The sequence below is a fragment of the Cannabis sativa genome, chromosome 4 (assembly GCF_029168945.1).
Source record: "Cannabis sativa cultivar Pink pepper isolate KNU-18-1 chromosome 4, ASM2916894v1, whole genome shotgun sequence".
NCBI lineage: Eukaryota > Viridiplantae > Streptophyta > Magnoliopsida > Rosales > Cannabaceae > Cannabis > Cannabis sativa.
This window is the reverse complement of record NC_083604.1, coordinates 80,928,664-80,947,625: the sequence shown is the minus strand read 5'-3', so window position 1 is coordinate 80,947,625 and position 18,962 is coordinate 80,928,664. Positions and strand designations below refer to the sequence as shown.

At 33.3% G+C, this 18,962-nt stretch overlaps 1 protein-coding gene across 2 annotated transcripts; it reads left to right on the top strand.

Annotated features, from left to right (window-relative positions):
- Positions 1–5,289: 5,289 nt before the first annotated feature.
- LOC115715088 (myosin-6) lies at positions 5,290–18,428 on the top strand. 2 transcript variants are annotated; one of them, XM_030643887.2, is made up of 39 exons: positions 5,290–5,718; positions 7,028–7,156; positions 7,403–7,546; positions 7,680–7,825; positions 7,903–8,062; positions 8,185–8,243; positions 8,346–8,505; positions 8,736–8,885; positions 8,978–9,114; positions 9,225–9,371; positions 9,535–9,636; positions 10,568–10,625; positions 10,719–10,820; positions 11,068–11,105; positions 11,251–11,377; positions 11,467–11,637; positions 11,733–11,864; positions 11,959–12,068; positions 12,179–12,239; positions 12,803–12,980; positions 13,095–13,300; positions 13,457–13,576; positions 13,795–13,893; positions 14,207–14,419; positions 14,513–14,652; positions 14,969–15,092; positions 15,181–15,222; positions 15,326–15,409; positions 15,508–15,678; positions 15,797–15,949; positions 16,063–16,251; positions 16,396–16,521; positions 16,614–16,684; positions 16,774–16,873; positions 17,009–17,065; positions 17,157–17,213; positions 17,475–17,555; positions 17,637–17,719; positions 17,861–18,428. In XM_030643887.2, exons 1-39 carry the CDS (start codon positions 5,716–5,718, stop codon positions 17,973–17,975), a joined length of 4,545 nt encoding a protein of 1,514 aa, XP_030499747.2. In that variant the 5' UTR covers positions 5,290–5,715; the 3' UTR covers positions 17,976–18,428. The 2 variants fall into 2 exon arrangements, with proteins under 2 accessions (XP_030499747.2, XP_030499748.1); XM_030643888.2 differs by having other exon boundaries at positions 5,298–5,718; positions 12,176–12,239.
- Positions 18,429–18,962: the final 534 nt, after the last annotated feature.

The window sequence follows — 18,962 nt, the reverse complement described above, 5'->3', positions numbered from 1 at the left end:
AATAATCCATATTTTCTTTGAAGAAACCTTTCCCTAGTTCGGAGTTCTTACCAGTCAAAAGTTAGGATCTTTACTCGGTTATGGTATTTCGTTTTAAGTTTCGTTTCAGAAAAAGTGTCTTCAGTAAAAATTCAATATCTCTCTCAATTTCGATCCATTTTAAAAGATCTTTATCTCGTTTTAAAGCTTAGGAAAATAGCTACATTTTTTATGAAGAAAGTATTGTCTAGATCAGGGTGTAAATATTTTTAAAACATTTATTTTTAGGCTGTATTCAGAAATCGGCGTGATCCAGGATTTTAAAGAAACTGTTTTGAGAAAACATGCATAACTCCTAGATTATAGCTCCGATTTTGATGATCTTTATACCGTTAGAAAGGTCTTTCAATTAACTAAAAACTTTGTGAACAGTAGGACTTCTAATTCAAACGTTTTATATGTCAAATTCTAGGTTAAACTTGCTGTACAGTAAGAGTAATAAATATATTGAGTTTATCGGTGGACTAAGGGTTTCACTAATTGTTATAGGGCCTAGAAGGTATCGTAAGAGTTAATTACAGCGGAGTTGAGGTAAGGAAAAATAATGATACTTTATACTTGCTTTTTATATGGTTTGAGTATCTAGTATGACTGCTTGAATAAATTGTATTGAAACTGTGGAATGTGATAGTTTCGGTGAAATAGTGTTTTATCGATGAATTGTATATGGTTGTTTAATCATGTTCCAGGTACTTGGAAGTGGTTGGAAACCACACATGTATGGTGATGTGGTAAGTGAGGCAGTGTACGTAAGGGTGCACTGGTTATTGGTACTGCGTTCTGGTTAAGAACGTAAGACACTCCAGATTTGTATGGAAGCTGGAGTGTGATTGTGAGTGTGAGTGTGTGGTATTTCAGTATTTGTGTGGCTGCCTCTATTTATACTTATGATTAGGTTGTTGTATGTTTGATGTATATGTTTGTGCTATGATGTGTGAATGCTGGTACATAGTATTGTGTTTTTCCTTCGGGCTTTGCGGCTCACCCCTTATTTACCCCCTATGTGCGGATAAGTAAGCCTGTAAGCTTTCGGTGACAAGTTGAGTCACAGGCGGCATGGGGTGTATCTCGTGTGATCATGTAACTGCGTGTGGTCTTGGCCATCTTCCGCTGAAAGTTTTTTTTTAATTTATTAAACTTATCGAGGATGTTGTCGTTTAAATTTTCTATTACTTTTCCCTAAGTGGTAATACTTTATTTTCAACTGGGTACCCATGTTTTGAAAAGTGTTTTTTTTTTTAAATAAAGGCAACATTAGTATCTTAACGCCAGTTTATTTATGGCATCTTATTTTACGTAAGTAAGGGCGTTACATTTTAAGTTTTTTATTTGTTTTTAACTAATTTTCCTTTAAAAGGTATAGATTAGAGAGAGACCATATATCTATAAATGACACTTTTATCAAATAATTAAAGAAAAAAGAAGATGGTCACTTTAAATCTCAAGAAATTAAAGATTTTTTAATAGGACGTGAAGCATAATAATAATTAGAGGTTTTACACTTTAAAACATATTTTTTTTTTTTTTTTATATTTTTACGAAATTCTACATAGAAATTTCTATAACAACTAACGGAGCAGTACATAAATCGCAACGAAAATCTATATAGTAACCTACATAGAAACCACCAGAAAATTTATCAGAAAAATCGAAAACGTAAATTGGAAAAATAAAAGTTAAAAAATAGTATATGTAATAATTTCTGTAATAATTATTATAGAGTAATGTGACTCGAACCCACATCATTGTGTAATAGGTAATACATCTCAATTAATCAAGTTATGAATATTTGTTATTTATAATACACTTAATTTTATTTAAATAAAAGGCTAATAAAAAATTTTATTTTTTATTTTTGGGTTCTCGAAAAATGTAGGTCCTAAGTACAGGACTTAACCTACTTATTATTATTATTATTATTATTATTATTATGTTTTGTGTCACAATTACTCTTTCTTATCGTAAAATAAAATGAAAGTAAAAAAGACTATTTATGCCATAATTTTTTTATTATACAATATTAAGTTTTTATTATTAATATACCCTACAATAAGAGAGTTAGTGTTTGTAGATGAAATATTATTACTTAAGACACACGTTATCTGATTATATGAATAATAATTAGATTCATAACACAATATATACAAATTAATTAATAAATAACATGACATCGTGGTACATTAGAGACCAATCCTTTTGATCTATTAAATAAAATAAATAATTAAATTATAATTGCCATGGATGTTCTAAACACGACATGAAAAGTTTAATGAAAAAGAAAAAAAAATAGAATTATTTAGAGTAGAGATGGGCAACCATAATCATATCCAAAATTCTTTATTATTAACTGGCCACACTTACTCTGTTCTGTTCTTTTATTAATTTTTGTATTTAATTATTATTATTATTATTATTATTATAACTAATTAATTTTTCCAAACTTTATTGTAGTTTTTCGGGTACTCAATTTACCTTTATTTCAGCTATAATGAAACTAAAGTTACGTTAATTTGAATTCAAAGAAGGTTGAGCGGCAGATCTATTAAATATTAATTAATAGTTTTTTTTTAAATCATTAATAAAATTAATTATGCATTATCAAATGAGTCCAAAAGTATAAAAAGAATGATAAATGCGATGAATGAATAAAAGTTCCGCCTCGAGTTAAATTATCTTTAGAAGATGTGATAATTTCGTGTGACACTGCTGATACAGTAATTCACGAGGATAACAGAATTACAAGTTAAATCATAGGAAACTTTACTGTATGAACGAGGCAAACGAATAGCATGAAGGAATAAGTTAAGTAGAAATGGTGGATAATTAGTTTTTTTAAGAGATTGTAACTCATTGACCCACATACTCTAAGTATGTTGAAAGATTAAGAAAAATGAGCCAGTATCGACCACACTCAGAGTTCCTTGAAAAACTAATATATTAATTTGTCATAAAAGGTAGTAGCAAGGAGAAACATCTCACATAATTAACGCGACCAACTATTCCTAAGCACTGTGGAAAAATGTGAGCCCTAGTTGGAATATGATACCTCAACATCAGAGAGAGATTATAAATAGAAATGATCAACGAGCAAATGAATAAACCAATCAAAGAAAGATCTCGTGCATTTTTATTTATCTGCCTACATAGATCAGGACGCCTTCGATTTAGATGGTCTCGCAAATCAGGCTGATCACGCATGTTTGGGTGTCGATCTTGTCTATCATCGTAATTGTTCACTGATCGACTTGGGGAAATACTTTCTGATTGGTAACTTTGAAAGTTACTCATACTTTCTTGCTCACCTCGATGTTCATATCGAGGTGTTCTCTCCCCTCTTGGTGGGTTTTCCTATGTGCGTGACCTTGAGGATTGAGTCTGCCCCCGACTCCTCAATCTACTTTGGGCCGTATTAGCCTCTGATTCTTGTGGTAACTCTCGGGAAGGTCTTCGCCTTTCAAATAGGTTAGCAAATCTTCCTCTGTTCAAGTATGTACACATATTATCTCTTTCTTCCCTCCTAGGTCATTGTGGTGGACGTGGAGGGCGACCAGACCGGTTAGGCGATTGATTATTTGTATTTTCATTATTTCTTTTAGGCGTCTGTTGTCCCCTTAGTTGCGTTTGTGGACTCTTTCGATTCCTCAGAAGGTTAAGAATTTTATTTGGAAAGTAGGGAATTTCTTGCCTTGCTATGCTAATCTTTCTCGTCATGCTTTGAATACTACTACAATTTGTCCTGTTCGTTTCCAAAATAATGAAACTATTGTCCATGCTCTTTGGTTTTGTCGTTTGCCAAAGGAGATTCGACAAGGATGGAGTCTAAAGGGTTTGGAAGCTTTGAAGGCAACCTAAAGCTTTTACGAATTGTTGATTGAGTATACATCTAATTTTACGTTTTGTTAGAGAATTTGGCATTGGCAAAATACATTTCTTCATGATCATAAATTACTTTCAGATGATATGGTGAGTCAATGGTCTATGAGCTTTCTTTGGCACTATAAGGAGGCTCAATATTGTTCTGATCATGCTCATGTGGTAAGTAGTAGCGGTGTTGTTAGGTCGTCTAATGGTGTCCCCTGAGGATGAGTTAGCTTTGGGTGATGTGATTTTGTTTGTCAATGTTGGTATCCAATCAGAGCTTTGGTAAGTAAGTCTTGGGGCAGTTGTCTCATACCAGTTGGGTGTCGCAATGTACTCGACCGCAAACCCAATCCTATCTTCGAGGCTCATGTGGCTAAGGCGGCTGCCTTACTACAAGGTTTGCTCTTATGTCTTCATTTGGTTATACAAACCTTATGGTATTCTCTGATTATCTCTGTTTATTGCAAGGCATTTCAAGTAATGAAAAGATGCCTTATGAGTTTGGTACGATTGTGAGTGATATTATCTGTGTTTGGACACTTTTCTCTACTATTTCTTTGTTCATTTGAATCAAACCAATAATTGCATTGCTCATTTTTTAGTTAGGCGTACTCTTTTATTGGATGAACCTATAATTTGGTGGTCGGGTCTTTCTCCTGTTTTCTCTTTTTAAGTTTTTGTATTAATCTTTAAGTAATATGCGATATAAATACTTAAGTTTAATTTTTGATGGTATATTTTTAAAAATTTTGTAAGTACTTAATCGTTAAGTATCAAAAAATGACCATATGACAATCCTGATTGGTTCATGTCATTAAATTTTTTATTTTTATTAAAAAATTCATTTAAATATACTAATAAGAAATTGATACGTAGATATTGACTTAGCACTTAACAAACAGGTACCTACGAAAGTTCAAGAAGTATAACTATAGTATTTTTACATTCAAAAAATTACGTATATATTAAGTTGCAACTATAAATTAAAATTAAATATTTACCTCATAAATTACTAATATTTTGATCCACTTGCCTTTTGTGCCTTTTTATTAAAATATTTCTTTTATTCTAAAAAAAAGCCTAAAAGAAAATGCATTGACTCTTTCAAAACGATGTCGTAATAAGTGAAAAAGAAACACACACAAGAAGAAGAAGGTCACCGCCTCCGTGATTTGAGTTTCTAAAAAGATTTGAGACAACTTTGATAGACTCTAATATGACCGCGTCTGAGTTGTCATTAAAGTCCCCGCAATTAGCGTTAATGTCAAAGGCTATTCTCGTAATTTCAGTTTTATTAAAGGTTATTCTCGTAATTTCATTGCTCATAATTAAACGTTTTAAGTATTTTCTTCTTAATTAAGTTTAAATAAATAAAAAATCACTTAGGACAAAGAAAATCCTTTTGACGGTGCAAGTAAGCGAAAATTTAGAAGACTCAGAAAAAAAATAAAAATAAAAATAAAAATAAAAACTAAAATAAACTCTTCTCTTCAAACAAACAAGCAAGAACAGAACCGAATCTGCTTAGCCTCAACTCTTTAGAGAGAGAGAGAGAAACAGAGAAAGAGGCTTAATCTTCGTTCTTCAACAAAAATTTTGTTTGTTGAAGGGTTTAAGCTTCTCATTTCTTCTTATTATTCATCGTTAATTTTTTATATAATTTTTTTGAATTTTTTTGGGTGTAATTTTAGTCCTGGAAGGAGTTCGGAAGCTTTTGGTTACTGAATTTGAAAGATCTTTTGTTATTGGAAGTAGATCCGGGAAGGCAATCCGAGAATCTGATCGGAAAAATCTCGTTTCCTTGTGGAAAAAAATATGGTATTATTTTGATTTGATATTGATATGTATTGTAATGTATTTTTCTTTTTGTTTGTAGTTTTGTTTTTGAAGATTTATGTTGTGGAAATGCTTGCGATTGGTTAATAGGTTGTTGTTGTTGATGTAAGTTTTCTGTGTTGATGAAGCGGCAGTGGATTGTTGTTGTGGTAGTAATGGTGTTGCTGTAATATGTTTTTTTTTGTTTGTTTTTATGTTCTGATTCATATTCAGATTTATTTGAATTTATGAAAAATTGTGAACTGTGGAGTAGTTTGTCTTTTACTATTTGACTGAGAATGGAGTTGGAACTTTAGAAATGGCATTGACAAGATAGTGAAATTGTTTAGTTTGATAATGATTTGGGATTTTAGATTTTGTTTTTGACGTTTTGTTAATGGTTGCATTATGAATTCAGCTCTAGTGTCACTAATGTGATGTGACCAGTGACCACAACTGTAAAATACTAATGCGGTCTGCTTGTCATACTGGATAGACTTAGTGATTTGATTGTACAGTAGCATAGTTGATATATGGGTGAATTTGAAGTAGAGACTGAATTTCATAAATTTAATTCAGGATTAAATAAAAAACCTGGAACTTGAATAATTTTGGAGACAATACTAGATTCTTTTTTCTGGGCCATTTTTTAAGAATTTATTGTTGTATGAGAAAATTAATTTTGTATTGTTCTTAACTCTTTCTGGTTTTCCTCACTTGTTGAACAAGAAATCTTACAACACATGGTACATTCTACGGGTACACATACTTCCCCCCTTTCTACAACTTATGTCATTGCCAGTATAGCTTAAAGTCTTTTACTGGGTTTGTAACTTTTTTTGGGTATTAGGGCGTCCTACTTTTCTGTTGCTTGCTTACATTTCTATACTAAGGATTTTCGATAACAACTTTGAGGCTTCAGGCAATGCATTTTCTTGAGTACTGCCAGGATTTTTTGTTGTTGCTTTCTTTGATTGTTCTGTGACTTTGGCTTTCTTGTTCACTCTTTACATGTTTGCATGGAAATAAACTATTTGTTCACTCTTTGAGTACTGCCACTGAATCTTCAATTTGTTTTACCTGTTGCCTTGAATGTGGAAATAAACTTTGTTTACTTTTTAATTACATTTTTTAAGTAATTTTTTTATTTATTTAAAAATGAGGCAAAAAACAATGTTATATTTTCGCATAGTATGTTACTGAAATTTAGTGGCACATGCTGGTAGAAGATTTATCTTGCACATGCATATATTTTGTAATACAATTATACAAATCTATTTGGTGAATTCAACTATTTGCAATGTAATTTTAGGCTGGTGCCTTCAACCCTGTGGTTGGATCTCTAGTCTGGATAGAAGATCCCGATTTAGCTTGGCTAGATGGTGAAGTTTTGGAGATCAATGGTGAAAATATTAAAGTCCTCTGCACATCAGGGAAAACGGTAAGATTTACTTTTAAGCATTTTTTTGATGTTATGTATCTCTGGTTCACTAAGTTCTTCTTAATTAGCCACTCTTTTTGGTCATATGGCCGTTGGTGTAGTTTTGTTTTTGGCAACATTGGTCCTTTAACAATTCTGACTACTATTTTTATTACTTTTATTGGCAAGAGAATTTAAATATGGGAGATCTTATTGTGTTCTGTTAATTTCTTGACTACCTCCTGTCTTTTTCTTGGAAAATTGCAGGTTGTTGTTAAGGCTTCCAATGTTTATCCTAAAGATGCAGAAGCTCCGCCATGTGGAGTGGATGATATGACAAAACTCGCTTATTTGCATGAACCAGGAGTCTTAGACAATTTAAGGTCAAGATATGATATCAACGAGATATACGTAAGTGTTCAAATGTTTTAATGGGGATAGGGGTGGGGGGAAGCTGGGTGTATCTTGGATTGGGTGTGGAATTTTCAGAATCTTATTAGTGACATTGATCTAATAAGTCTAATACAATAAATTATGTCTCCAGACTTACACAGGGAATATTTTGATTGCTGTGAACCCTTTCTGTAGACTGCCTCACCTCTATGACAGCCATATGATGGCACAATATAAAGGTGCAGCCTTTGGTGAGCTTAGTCCGCATCCTTTTGCTGTTGCAGATGCAGCTTATAGGTATATTTTAGCTTTTGGGCCTTGAATTCTTTGTGTTTTTTCTTTTTTGTTTATCGAAAATTGGTTTTTGGTTGCAGACTAATGATTAACGACAAAGTAAGTCAGTCAATATTGGTAAGCGGTGAAAGTGGTGCGGGTAAAACGGAAAGCACAAAATTGCTTATGCGTTATCTTGCTTACATGGGAGGGAGAGCTGCTGTTGAGGGCAGTAGGACTGTTGAACAGCAAGTTCTGGAGGTACTGAGGTTTAGATTCTTATTTGTGCAGTGAGTGGCAATGAGATTTCATTGTAATTGTAACTGTTTGTACTGTGAATTTGGAATATTTTGCTCTTTTATTTATTTCTGTATGTTTTGCAGTCTAATCCTGTTCTAGAAGCATTTGGTAATGCAAAGACTGTGAGAAATAACAACTCAAGGTTTGAAAATTGATCTATCTGTTCCTTTTGCATTTATTACAAATTGGTATTAGTTTATATGCTTGAGTACATTTTGTTTCTCATTTGCATGTCACATTGCAGTCGATTTGGTAAGTTTGTGGAGATTCAATTTGATCAGAATGGAAGAATCTCAGGAGCCGCCATAAGAACTTATTTGCTTGAAAGATCACGTGTTTGTCAGTTGTCTGATCCTGAGAGAAACTATCATTGTTTCTACATGCTTTGTGCTGCACCACCAGAGGTAAAGGATCTTTGACTGATTCATCTCTCAGCTTCATTATAAGAAACGGTTGGGCATGTTGAGCATTTCATCCTTATGTGTAAATGTTTATTTGTTTTTGAGTTGGAAGGAATTTGGTAATTTTAACCTGCCATCTAATATTGATAAACTAGATTTCTTCTAATTTTTATAGGATGGTTAAACATATTTGTTTAACTAAGTTTCCTGTTATTTCATATCAATTTTTACAGGAAATTGCAAAATACAAATTGGGACATCCTAGAACATTTCATTATTTGAATCAGTCAAACTGCTATGAATTGGATGGTCTTGACGAGTCTAAGGAGTACTTTGCAACAAGGAAGGCAATGGATGTTGTTGGAATTAATTCTGATCAGCAGGTAACTTGTTGGAGCTGGCAGCAGTGATAGTTACTATTTGTAAACACGATGTCTACTTGAAATCTTGTCTCAATTGGCTTTCTTCTTTTTAGGATGCAATATTTCGAGTTGTGGCTGCTGTTCTTCACCTTGGAAACATTGAATTTGCAAAAGGGAAGGAAATGGACTCATCTACGCCAAAAGATGAAAAATCTCGGTTCCATCTTAACACTGCTGCTGAGCTTCTAATGTATGCATATATTAACATGATTACAGTCTTTGCCTCATGCAATTCGATTGTATTTTGCATATATTTTCTGTATTTAAAAAATTTAGCTATTGAATTATATGTTTTGTCAGGTGTGATGCTAAGGCACTGGAAGATTCACTTTGCAAACGTATCATTGTAACTCGTGATGAAACAATCACTAAGTGGCTTGATCCAGATTCTGCAGCTGTTAGTAGAGATGCTTTGGCTAAAGTTGTTTATTCAAGATTGTTTGACTGGTAAGCTTTTGTATGGTTAAGTATAACAGTAAGTTTTACCCATTCCTCTTCCTACTTATATTTTGATTTAAATTTAGCTTTAGCAAAGATAAAAAAATCATTGAATTTGGTAATGGGTTTTGTTTTCATCTTTCGATGTAATTTTTTGCCCCTGTTTCTGCAGGCTTGTGGATACGATTAATACTTCAATTGGTCAAGATCCTGAGTCCAAGTATTTAATTGGGGTTCTGGATATTTATGGATTTGAGAGTTTCAAGACAAACAGGTGCTTAACTGGTATGCCTTTTGTTTTCATAATTGACATAAAACATAAAGTGAACAAAATAAAACGCGTCAACGTTGGTAAATGCTTTGAAGGCTTTTAGCGCTCTTTTTGAGCAGTTAGTAGTACTGGGGGGAACCATTTTCTTCTTGTACCTCTCCTCTTTAGGATTAAAACTATCTAGAAAGGCATCACTCTTAAAAAGTAAGTAGTATGAGTACAATTGGTTTGGAACATAAATTCTTAGTGTTGTGTGCTGGTTTTCTTGTGGTGTCTTCTATTTTTCTGGCCTTTAGATAGTCCAATGATCAACCTATGTCTTTCAAGTCTTCTGTACATGATTTTAACATTTGATCAAAATTCATGTACCTATCACCTGTGAGAGTTAGGATGAATGGTTAGGTTTGTCGTTTGCTATCCTAAGGTCTAGGATTTGATTCCTCATAAGTAATTTGTGTACCTACAATTTATGTAGAATTTTCTGTCTCCCTGTAAGATAAAAGGGTTCATTGAGAGAAATGGTTTAAAAAAAAGGGGGAAATGTGGCTGGCAGTTTACTTTGTGTTTCATGGAATGTTTTCTTATGTACAGTTTTTGTGGTAGATAATGCCATTTACAAGTTCAAATTGCTCAATAGAATATTTTGAGTTAGGTTATTTTGTAGTTGGTCTAAAATAAAAATATGTGTTGAAGCTGGACATTAGGTGCAGTGAGCTGAATGTTGAGATTCTAGGTATCTCGAGGGGAAGCAATATATGCGTGCATCCCTATTACTCTCGGGTGATGGCCTATATTTGTTGCAGTAAGTAGAAATTGGTGGCAGTAACATCTGAGAAACAATAAGATCAAGTCAACTAATTGAAAGAACAGATTGTCTAAAGTGACTTTTATCCTTTTGGAAGTTTGATTTTCATCTGACACTTACATGTTGCAGTTTCGAGCAATTTTGCATTAACTTGACAAATGAGAAGCTTCAGCAGCATTTCAATCAGGTTTGTTTGTGCACACTTCTCATTTCTTTAGTGTTCTAGTCGTTCTCTTGTATATCACGGTAACCTTGTTATATGTATTATATTCTTGGGCAGCACGTCTTCAAAATGGAGCAAGAAGAATATACAAAAGAAGAAATCAATTGGAGCTACATTGAGTTTGTTGATAATCAAGATATCCTTGATCTTATTGAAAAGGTTTGAGTTGTCTCTGTGATTTTTTATTTTATTCTTATTTAATCCATTCATTTAAAATTTAAGGTATAGAGAACTTCTTTTGTACAACTCTTGTATGATTTTTCACTTGTCATTGAGTTACTGCTAGTACTCATGGGTTCTATTTTTATTTTATGATTTTTACTCCACGTATGTACATATGTACTTGATTTTTCTCAACCACTTGCATATATTATATATTTAATATTTTTATCCTTTTAAAACTCAGAAACCCGGTGGCATTATTGCTCTTCTAGATGAAGCTTGGTAAGTAAACTATTTTAGAGTTCGACTTTTAATATAATTTTTGTTGACATGTGACATTAGGTCTATTATTCAGTTGTTCCATACCATTTCTATGAACTAGATTTGTATGTCATATTGATGAAATATCTGTATTTTTGTTTTGTAGTATGTTTCCAAGATCAACACATGAGACATTTGCCCAAAAGTTGTACCAGACGTTTAAAAATCACAAGCGCTTTACCAAACCAAAATTGTCACGTAGTGACTTCACAATTTGCCATTATGCTGGGGATGTAAGCTATAGAATTTAGATTTAGTAAGTGATGATAAATATTTTAGTTGGATGATATTTATGTGTGGCTATTTATAATATAACTTTCAGGTCACTTATCAAACAGAACTGTTCCTGGACAAAAACAAAGACTATGTGGTTGCTGAACATCAAGCACTTCTAAGTGCTTCAAAGTGTTCTTTTGTGACATCATTGTTTCCTCTTTTGGCTGAGGATTCATCCAAATCATCAAAGTTCTCGTCGATAGGTTCTCGGTTTAAGGTCCGAGTGTTCTTTTTTTTCTTTTTCTAATGGTAACAAATTATAAATTTCTGAAGTATTTTGGCTTATGAATCATTTATTTATACTCCATACAGTCACAATTGCAACAATTGCTTGAAACTTTAAGTTCCACGGAGCCACATTACATTCGTTGTGTAAAACCCAATAACCTTCTTAAGCCATCAATTTTTGAGAGCAAGAACGTTTTACAACAGTTGCGGTGTGGGGTAAGGATGCTGATACCGATATCTTGGTCATTGCATATATTGTTTTGGTTTAGTAATTAAGGCTGCCTACTTATATTCAATAAATATTTTTCAGGGTGTTATGGAGGCAATTAGGATTAGCTGTGCTGGATATCCTACTAGAAAAACATTTGATGAATTTGTAGACCGATTTGGTCTCCTTGCACCTGAAGTTTTGGATGGGAGGTAGACCTTTCTCTTTTCTGTTTCATTATTTGCTGTACTGTCATTTCTAATTTTCTCATTTGTCATTTGTAGTACTGACTAATTTATTTATTCTGTATTTTTCAAAGTAGTACTGATGAAGTTGCAGTTTGCAAGAATCTCTTGGAAAGGGTGGGACTTGAAGGCTATCAGGTAATGTTTGACACCAACTAAAAATCCTTTTTAAGTTGCAGTTCTACTACTGTTCCTGATTGCTGTAAACTCTTGTGGCCGTAGCATGGATTTCAAATGATATAGAAAATACATGTACCTTGTTCTTTTGTTCATTGATCATGTGAAATCATTGTTGTAATTGGATTTTAGGAACTTTTTTTTTGTAAGTTTGTAGTAAGGTTTTAATGCATTCCTTGCAATGTTTTGGTGCTTTTGAGTCAACAGCATCAACACAAGTGTAATGTATACTGTATGCTTTGTGACTTGAATGTCTGTTCATGTATCTTCATACCTGAAAACTTGGCTGCGGCATAATTTTATCACCGATTGTTTAGTCACAATTGTACTTTATTGCCTCCAACTCATACAGTTGAATCAAATTAACTCTCTTGATTTCATTGATTGATTCATTGATAATGTTGTTCAAGTCTTGCTTCAATAGCTGTATATTTTGTCACTGATTTGTCTGTGCTATTATATATGCTTTATTTTTCTGTGATATGTGGTTTTCTGAACTGAACACGTCCTATTGTCATTTTCAGATTGGTAAGACAAAGGTTTTTCTGAGGGCTGGTCAAATGGCAGATCTCGATGCCCGTAGGAGCGAGGTCTTAGGGAAGTCAGCTAGTATAATTCAAAGGAAGATCCGTTCCTACTTGTCACGGAGAAGTTTCATTTCTCTTCGTCGATCTGCAATTCAAATTCAAGCTATTTGTAGAGGTAAGTTGCATATTTCTTTAGCATCCGAAGACTTATGTATTATAGTCTCTTAATCTAACGAGGCTGTAGGAATTTATTGCAATGCTTATAAGGTTTTATATTCTACAACTGCAGGACAACTTACTCGGCAAATTTATGAGGGATTGCGGAGAGAAGCTTCTTCTTTGAAGATCCAGAGGAATTGGCACATGCATGTTGCAAGAACAGCATACAAAAAACTGTGTTTCTCTGCTGTCTCCATCCAGACAGGCATGCGTGGTATGGCTGCTCGTAATGTGTTACGATTCAGAAGGCAGACCAAAGCAGCAATTATTATTCAGGTGAGGCAAAATATTTATAATGCGAAGAAGTAATTTTAAAGTGTAGAGGTGGTTAGAGATAATTTCACGCCTTTCTGTTGCTATACATATTCCAATCTTTATTTATTTGATGTATTTCTCTACCCAAATTTTGACCATTTTTCTCTTCTATTGCAGAGTCAATGCCGCAAATTCTTGGCACGTAATCATTTCATGAATTTGAAGAAAGCAGCAATTACTACACAGTGCGCATGGAGAGGAAAAGTTGCTCGTAAAGAACTTAAGGCGCTCAAGATGGTGATTATTTTATTCTTTATTTGAAATTACCATATGTTTCAATCCTAGTCAACATGTGCATCATATATATTAATTATCAGAATTCAATAAAAATAAAAATATATTGCATGAAGCATACTCAATATTCTTTTGTTGTTGTCTCTTAAAGCACCCTACTGTTAATGATATTTGTTTGATTGATTTTAGGATTTCTTAAATCTTGAATGTTTCATATGCAGGCTGCAAGAGAAACTGGAGCACTTCAGGCAGCCAAAAATAAACTTGAAAAGCAAGTTGAAGATTTGACATTGAGATTACAACTGGAGAAACGCATAAGGGTAATTATATATTTTTCTTTACTTGTGTGAATCCTTCCTCATGACTTCCATTGTGCCATACTCTGAATGTGTAGCTTTCAATAGAAATGTGGTCTTTCTCTAAATTATAAATGCTACTTCAGTTAAGCTTACACAGTTCAGGATGAGCTTTGTAGTTGCATAGAATGTAGTATATATTGTTCTAGAAAACAGGCGAGAGACCAAAGAGGTTGATGGAAATTTGTATTTTAATGCACATTTTTTAAGAATGTTTTGCAGCGAACGTTTATATTTGTTGTTGACTTCTCTTTGCCCTTCTATTGTAATCTTGCAGGCTGACCTGGAACACTCTAAAACACAAGAAAATGAGAAACTACATTCTGCTTTGCAAGAAATGCAGAATCAATTCAAGGAAACTAAAGCAATGCTTGAGAAAGAACGCGAGGCTGCAAAAAGAGAAGCTGTAAAAGTTCCAGTTATACAGGAGGTTCCAGTTATTGACCATGCAATGTTGGAGAAACTTAATGGTGAAAATGAAAAACTCAAGGTGAGGTGGTCGCATTTGTAATTCCAAATATTTTGAATGCGGTATCATTTTTAATTTATTTCTTGTAATGTTAATTTATTGAAATCCATGTAGGCTCTGGTCAGCTCATTGGAAAAGAAAATTGATGAAACAGAGAAGAAATATGAAGAGTCGAACAAAATTAGTGAAGAAAGGTTGAAGCAAGCTTTAGATGCTGAATCTAAAATCATTCATTTGAAGACTGTGATGCAGAGGTACAATTAAACTTCTTTTATGAGATTTGAACGAATTTAATAATTAATGTTGTTTCCATATTTTCAAACTCGACCTCTCTCCCTGTGTGTATGTATATACACACACTGATATGATAGTTTTTTCAACCAATCACATTTATCTAAACTGAGACCATTGATCACTGTTTTCTAAAACAGTGGCACGTTACATTTTGTAATGTTTGGGTACATATTTTAGGTGTACATATCATTACATATATTATAATGCATATAAATGTAAATTGAATAGTTAATTTCTTGCCTTGGTGATTGAAACTGACATTGAAACTGAAAACAGGCTTGAAGAAAAGTTTTCTGACATTGAAACTGAAAACAAAATTCTTCGGCAGCAGACCTTGTTAAAAACACCTGTTAAGAGTACAGCAGGACTTCCACCAACTCCGGCAACTCCAGCTACTCCGGTAATGATTAGCTACTATGTTCTAAGAAATAGATCCTCATCTTCTATCAATTTATCTCTCATGTGAATTATTTCACCTCTTATCTCAGATTGCAAATGGTCATCATGCTAATGAGGAGAGCAGAGCAGATGTAATTGATTTATTAATATATGTTTCTGTTATATTCTTATGATCTTAAAAGGTCCACATTATCCTCTCAATTTTGTGATAATTTTGAAGAGTTTTCTTTGCAGGAACCACAAAGTACTACTCCAGTTAAGAAGTTCGGTACAGAAGCTGATAGCAAGTTGAGGAGATCTCTTATTGAACGTCAACATGTATGTGGTTTGAGTGTCTGTTTATTTTGTTTTATTTTTCAGTAACGAAGTGCTTGTTTATGAGTTTTAACATTATAAATTCTGACATTTCTATGCAGGAGAATGTCGATGCTCTAATCAACTGTGTTGTTAAAAACATTGGGTACAGTCAGGGAAAGCCTATTGCAGCTTTTACCATTTACAAATGTCTTCTCCACTGGAAATCTTTTGAGGCTGAAAGGACAAGTGTTTTTGATCGTCTCATTCAAATGATTGGTTCACAAATTGAGGTAAAAAGAAATGCGTACTTGGGTGAATTTTGTTTATGGTCAGATCAATCTAGATTTGAAATAAAATAACGAGAGATTTTTGATGTTTTTTGTTTGGTTAATTTGTTTTGGACGTCAGAATCAAGAAAACAACGATCATATGGCTTATTGGCTATCAAATACATCTGCACTATTGTTTTTACTCCAACGAAGTATGAAGGGTGCTGGGAGTGGTGCAACTCAACAACGAAAATTGCCTCCTGCAACATCTCTCTTTGGAAGGATGACCTTGGTATTTAAAAATTCTTCATTTGGTTCACTTCTATCCATTTATTTTGGCTCACCCGATTTTTTTGTGTTGCTAAGTTATCATTTTACTTACGATGTTCTTGCATTACATTTCAGGGTTTCCGTTCATCTCCCTCTTCTGCAAACCTTCCTGCCCCTGCAGTAGATGTAATACGCCAAGTAGAAGCAAAATATCCTGCTTTGCTATTCAAGCAGCAGCTGACAGCATATGTTGAAAAAATATATGGAATAGTTCGAGATAACCTGAAAAAGGAGTTATCTTCGTTAATTTCATTATGTATTCAGGTAATCCAAATTTCGTATAATAGGTTACTGATTCTTGCCATTTTATTACCTTTACGTAAGCTCCAACTCTGGTCTTCTGGTCTGATTTATGCAATATAACCCTTGAAATTTTGCTGAGTTTCATTTGGATGGCATAATATTTAGGCGCCAAGAGCATCAAAGGGAGCACTAAGATCTGGGAGATCCTTTGGGAAAGACTCTCCCACCAGTCACTGGCAAACCATTATTGAAAGCCTTAACACTCTCCTTAGCACATTGAAAGAAAACTTTGTAAGAATCAATTGTGCTTAATTATAGCATCACTTACTTTTCTGCACTTAGAAGTAGTATTTAATCATTCTTATGGGAATCTCTACTTTCAGGTGCCTCCAATTCTTGTACAGAAGATATTCACTCAGACATTTTCATTTATCAATGTGCAACTTTTCAATAGGTAACAATAATACATACGTGAATTGTATAAACACTAAAATGGAGAGTTTAATGAAAAAATAAATAATAATTAACCTTTATTCTTTTCAGTCTTCTTCTACGTCGTGAGTGTTGTACATTCAGCAACGGGGAGTATGTGAAATCTGGATTAGCTGAGTTGGAATTATGGTGTTGCCAGGCAAAAGATGAAGTAAATGATTTTCTCTTCTTAGCTAATTTAAATTTCAACCTTTTCAATGCATTATTGGCCATCCATATGCACATGACGGATTTTATTTTGCCTTGATTAATGTTCGGATTTTCACGAGCTACCCTTGGTTTGCAGTATGCTGGTTCATCTTGGGATGAACTGAAACACATCAGACAGGCTGTTGGATTCCTGGTATGTTTCCCATCCTTAATGTCAAAGCAGTATTTTACATTTCTGCAGCTACTTAGCTTACTCCTTTATCTCCACAAATCCTTATCTGCAGGTTATACATCAGAAATATAGGATCTCCTACGATGAAATCACTAATGATTTGTGTCCTGTGAGTTTCTCCATCTCACATTCTGTAGTTTCTATTGTTGGACATTAATGATGATAGACTACCAAATTCAATTAAAAAGAGGATTTTTACAACATGTTTCAAAATTATACAGCCAAAACCAATAACTATCTCTTGGAAATATTTTCAATTTCACGTGCTTAATTCCAAGCACATATTTTTTGGCTCTCTTCTTTGGTACATCTTTATAAAACACAGAAAATCATTACACCAGTTCCTGTCTAATCATAACTTATTTTGCAGATCCTGAGTGTTCAGCAACTATACAGAATATGTACTCTCTACTGGGACGACAATTATAATACTCGAAGTGTATCGCCGGATGTAAGTTACTTTGCCATTAACATATGTGTAACTGTATCTGAATCCCAATGCTTAGCAACCATACCCTCTTTCACTTTTCAGGTCATTTCCAGCATGAGAGTACTCATGACTGAGGACTCCAATAATGCTGTCAGTAATTCCTTTTTGTTGGATGACAATTCCAGGTTAGTTTTTATTATCTCAATATACATTCTCTTTCTCATATGTCAATGCTTGTGCATGAATAACTGGAATCGGTATCGTGCTATAAAGTGTATGAAAGAAAAAAAAATCGGATTTTGAGGGTCTTTTGCTTCAAATGACAGCATACCCTTCTCGGTCGACGACCTATCTACGGCGCTGCATGTGAAGGATTTTTCAGATGTAACACCAGCAGAGGAACTTCTTGAGCAGCCAGCCTTCGAATTTTTACACGACTGAGGCTAAAGGAAGCTCCTGTTTTCTTTTCTCTGTGTTTCTTTTTTAAGTTAAAGGTAGGCTTTACTTATAATTCTATAGCAATTTCATTGGTTATTGTAAATCCTTCTTTCCCCAAAGCTGAAAAAATTAAAAAAAAAAAAAGCAAAACAAAATTGCAAAAGAACCCTTCCCCTTATATTCATGCCTCTGCTGTAAAATTATTTATTTATTCTTTTCTCGTTTTGGCATTGAAAGGGGCACCAATATATTTTGAGGTGTGTATACAGTTTTTTTTTTCTTCTTCTTTTCTTTCTTTTTCCAGTGGTTTGTTTTTTAGGGAGTTCAGGTGAATTTGTTTTGTAGTTTGGTGGAGTGAGGAATTGCTCTCTCCACCTCATTTTTTGTTGTAAAAAGAAATTTACTATATATTATTTAAATATATAAGCACAAGGACATTGACATTGGTTTGTGAAATTTTTGGTTATGACTTTACTTTTATGACACTTATTTTTTGTGTTAGTGAAATTGTATGTGATATAATCAAACTAACACCAATCAAGAACATAAAAACTAGAAAGTGTAGAATGATGAACAAGGAAATGACAATGAATTTTTCCTACTTACATTTAAGGCCACAACAATGGCTTATGAATTTCATTTACTATCAAGAAGAATAGTACAAATCGAGCACCAAAGAAGTCTTGTTCTTGTTTAAAAAAATACTCACATCAAGTCTCAAAACTTTTCTCTGATTTTAAAATCCCAAAGAAGGTTAACTGAATTAATAAACACGAAGGTGACGTTTGGTTTGGAGGAATGAAATCACCGGAATAGTAATGAAAAATGGAATACAAATTTAAATGCATGAAAAGAAAATTGATAGAAAATTACTAAATTTTTTCAAATCTTGCGTTAAAATAATTTTTTCATTCTTTTCTAACAAAATGGAAAAATTGTTCTATTCTAATATTTTAAAATGCAATTAAATAAAAATAACTTTCCATTTCA

Excerpts from the sequence above, each read along its gene's own strand:
- LOC115715088 (XM_030643888.2), top strand. Across the intron at positions 15,093-15,180 it reads CGGCAACTCCAGCTACTCCG|ATTGCAAATGGTCATCATGC; the intron begins GTAATGATTAGC and ends CTCTTATCTCAG. Across the intron at positions 16,874-17,008 it reads GTTGCCAGGCAAAAGATGAA|TATGCTGGTTCATCTTGGGA; the intron begins GTAAATGATTTT and ends CTTGGTTTGCAG.